Source organism: Myotis davidii, unplaced genomic scaffold (genome assembly GCF_000327345.1).
Source record: "Myotis davidii unplaced genomic scaffold, ASM32734v1 scaffold147, whole genome shotgun sequence".
Taxonomy (NCBI): Eukaryota; Metazoa; Chordata; class Mammalia; order Chiroptera; family Vespertilionidae; genus Myotis; species Myotis davidii.
The window spans coordinates 5,666,990-5,671,080 of record NW_006383010.1 but is presented as its reverse complement, the minus strand read 5'-3'; the positions used below and the strand labels follow the sequence as shown (position 1 = coordinate 5,671,080).

At 47.9% G+C, this 4,091-nt stretch overlaps 1 protein-coding gene across 1 annotated transcript in view; it reads right to left on the bottom strand.

The window, feature by feature from the left end:
* Window positions 1-4,091, bottom strand: part of HINT3 (histidine triad nucleotide binding protein 3) — a 9,755-nt gene that overhangs the window by 5,184 nt on the left and 480 nt on the right. The window contains exons 2-4 of the mRNA XM_006778504.2: window positions 2,464-2,552; window positions 771-957; window positions 369-438 (exon numbers count right to left, since the gene is read on the bottom strand). Coding sequence (XP_006778567.1) covers window positions 369-438; window positions 771-957; window positions 2,464-2,552 — 346 coding nt within the window. The remainder of the gene's footprint in view (window positions 1-368; window positions 439-770; window positions 958-2,463; window positions 2,553-4,091) is intronic.

Genomic DNA, 4,091 nt, shown 5'->3' with positions numbered 1-4,091 from the left:
TAATTTCATGTTAAAAGTATAATAATGTATTTTAAACCACATAAAATATTTTCTAAGGAAATTAGATTTATACACACTTTTATAGAAATGCACATATTGAACAAAGAAAAGTGGACTCGTAACTATTCTAACTACCCACTGATTGAATATACTTGTCTGTCCAAACTATAAGTGGTGATTATTAGAAGATGCTGAGAGGAAGAAGTTTTTTTCATTAAATTTACATTATCAATGAACCATACATTCACTTTCAGGAAAACTGCATTTAAATTATAAACTCAGTCAGCTCTGCTTTCCTTTCCCATGAGGAAATAACATTTCAGAAAAACCAACTGTGAATATTGGTTTCTATATGGAAGTATACATACCTCACATTTTCAAAGTCAGTAAAATTATTCTTTTTAAGAATGGTTTTTCCAGCAGTAACCATGCTCTCAACTATAAAACAGGAAAGAAACTACATTACATTATAGAAGGCATTAAGTTCACTAAAGTGTTATTAATCTTAACTTTTGGGGTCCTAGCCAAATTTACTTATTCTAGGGGGGTGGGATTAATTCTAACTGCGCAAGACTGGTACAATATCCGCAAATCAAAAATGTGATACAGCACATTAACAGATTGTAAGACAAAAATCACAAGATCATGTCAATAGATGCAGAAAAAGCATTAGACAAAATCCAACACCCATTTTTGATAAAAACTCTCAGCAAAGTGGGAATAGAGGGATCAAGATGATCGGATCATGAAGAATACTGCCATCATCTTACCAAGTCCTATTTGCTCTTTCTTTAGATCTGTGCAGTTTCCAATATGCTGCTTTGTCACCACAAGGTAATGATGAGATGCTGCTGGGCTGAACAGTTGTGTGAACAGATGTACTGGGATGAGTGGAGAGTCTTCAGCTTGCAGGGAAGACTCAGGGAACACCATAGTTCTTTTTATTTTTTTAAAGGACTAAACATGGTGGATAAAGAGACTTATTGGTCAGCCTTCCATTGGACAAAGATTCAGAAGGAAATTATACAAAGACAGTTTTGTCAGCAAATGGACCTTTTTGGCAATAGAATAAGCTGCCTCAAAAAAAAAAAAAGCACTGTACACGGTGGCTTCCATCTGGTCGCTCTGTGTTGCTCTCCTCACTCTAGGCCAGTGGTCGGCAAACTCAAGAGTCAACAGAGCCAAATAGCAACAGTACAACGATGGAAATTTCTTTTGAGAGCCACATTTTTTAAACTTAAACTATATAGGTAGGTACATTGTGATTAACTTAATTAGGGTACTCCTAAGCTGGCCTTTGCTAAAAACGTCCTCAATCTGATTGAGGTACGTTCACTGAGGTTGACCCCTTCCAACTCTCCCATCCACACTCGTCTTGTGTACTTGTTTCGTCTATCTTTTGTCACCAGCGCAATTCGCAGACGCGACTAGCAACAACCACTGCACAATGAGGCTGCTGGCTGACTGGCTCACTCAACTCCGGCATAAATCGCGCGCGCCTCCCCTGAGTTGTATCCCGCGGCCGACCCACCGACACCCCCCACTTCTTCTAACGCCACTTCTTCAACATAGACTCGCCCAGGCCGAAAACCGACTTCTGCGCACGGGCCACCAAGTTTCAATCTCACTGTACGTGGGCGCCCGCACGTGGTATTTTGTGGAAGAGCCACACTCAAGGGGCCAAAGAGCCACATGTGGCTCTCGAGCCGCGGTTTGCCGACCACGGGCCTATGCTCATGAAGACAGGAATTTGTTGGGTGTTTTGTTTACTGCCTCCAACAGTACCTGGAGTAGAGAAGGCACTCAAATACTGAGTGATGAATACGTGAGTGAGTCCCCTCTTTCCCATGGACAAAGCTCTAACTCACCAGTCTTCAGTGCTTTCTGAAGCATTCTCTCCACCCCGACTCCTCCTGCAGTCACCACTCCCTTCCCCTCCTCAAGATTGCCAGACTTCCCTCAAACGTTGTCTGTATTTGCTCTCTTCAACTTTTCATCCCCAGAGTCCTCTCAGTTCCTACAGTCTGCCTTCTGCCGCACCATGCTGCAACTGGGCTCCTAAAGGTGAATTCATTTTGGGGCAAAACCAGTTCTGATATAACCTGACCGCTCCACAAGCAAATAGGAGAGTCACCTAACCCAGACTTGAGGATAGGCAAGGCTCTTGACATTCTCCCTTTTCTGAGCTTTCCTAGTTTTCCTTGTTTCTTGGACGGCTCCTTCTCTGTCCCCGTTTCAGGTCCTTGTCCTCTGCTTTTCCCGTCTGACATCAGTTATCCTTAGGACTTTGTAGGCCCCCTCCCCTCCTCCTCCACATACACTTCCTAGGTCAGCTCATTCCCCCTCTTGTCAATTTCCACTTATACGCTGGCAGTTCCTATAATCTGGGCTGGAAATCCACATCTCTCCACTGTACAGACTAACCACTTGCCGCACATCTCTACTTAGATGCCTCATACTCACCTGAAACTCCAAAACCGACCTCATCACTTCGGTACTTCCCACCACTCCCCTGGCCATCAGCTCTCCTCCTTGTTGCTCATCTTCAGGGCCTGGTTCCCAGAGCACCGTGGACAGAAATCTGGAACGATCCCGACTTGCCCCTTTCTCTTCCTTGTTCTCCCACACTGAAATCGGGGCTTCTCAACCTAGGCACTGTTGGTATTTTGAGGCTAGATAATTCTTTGTTGCGGAGAGCTGTCCTGTGCATTGTATAATATTAGCAACCTTGGCCTCTCCCCATTAGGTGCCAACAGTCCGCCCTGACCCCACAGCTGTTACACCAAAAAGTGTCGCAAGGCATTGCCAGAAGTCCGGGGGAGCAATAGCCCCGAGTTAAGAACTGCTCTCGGTCCCTCAACAAGTCCTGCCTGTTTAACCTCCTAAGTATCCTTAGATTGACCCACTTTTCTTCATCCCCACAGCGGGCCTCACTCTCATTCCAGGCCCTCCTGGGGCTGGATTCCTCCAAGAGCCCCCCACAGGTCTGCATGCCTCCAGGCAGGTGCCAGAATGAGTGACCTTTCAAAGGCCAAACCCCTCGGGGTCACTCCACCCCAGGATCAAACAGAGCGGGGCTTCCCGCCACTGCTCAGATGAACATAAAACTCCTTAAAATGAATCACAACACCCTAATCACGGGGCCCCTGTGAACCTCGCCAGCCTCATCTTCCACCTCAGTCTCCACACTCTCCTTAGCCTGGGTTTCTCGTAGTTGCCCCACGGCACAAAGCGAACCCCCGGGGTTCTCCCGACCTTATTGGCTCGCCTGGCCACCTCCTGCTTGTTTCTACTCACTTTCCCTGGAAAGCGCTTCCCTGGGCCTTCAGATCTGGGCGAGGGGCCTCCCACAGGCCTGCCAAGTCCTGCAGCATTGCAACCAGCCATCTCCATCATCTCCATCCCCCGGCCCCCACCCGCCTCTGCCATGGCGACCTGCTCTAGTCTTTATTCTTTCTTCTCCTAAGTTTGGTCTCAGTTGTTTTTTTCCCCCCTAGTTCCTTAAGGCATAGAGTTAGGTTGTTTATTTGTGATCATCATCTCCTCCTCCTCCTCCTCCTCCTCCTCTCAGTCCGCACGCATCCCACCCGTCAGGGTGTAAACTGGACAGAACTGCCCTTTATCTCACCACCGACTCTCCAACACCAAGTACTTAGAGGGAATTCATTTCACTTTAACAAGTGAATGTATAATGGACTACAAAAACAAACAAACAAACAAAAAACACCCACAACTTTTGGATTCTCTTTTGGATTTGCAAAAGGTGGTTTCTTTGAAGGCAGGTAGAACCGACGGAAGACGCGTGTACCTGATGCCTGTTTTAAAATAAATGTGCACACCTTCCAGCCCATCGCGCTTGCAGGAGCCGAGCCCCGCCCCGTGGCGACCTGGCCTCCGACCTCCTCCCCCAGCCCATTTCCGGTCAGTCTGACAACCACCACCAACTCCACGGTCACTACGGTCCACGTGCTCCTCGTCCTCGCCTCGGTGTCCGTACCGGAGTGCGCAGACCAGGACGCGGGGTGCAGCAAGGCGGGGCCGGGGGCGCCCGGGGCAGAGGCCCAACGCGTGGTCCCCGCAGACAGGCAGGT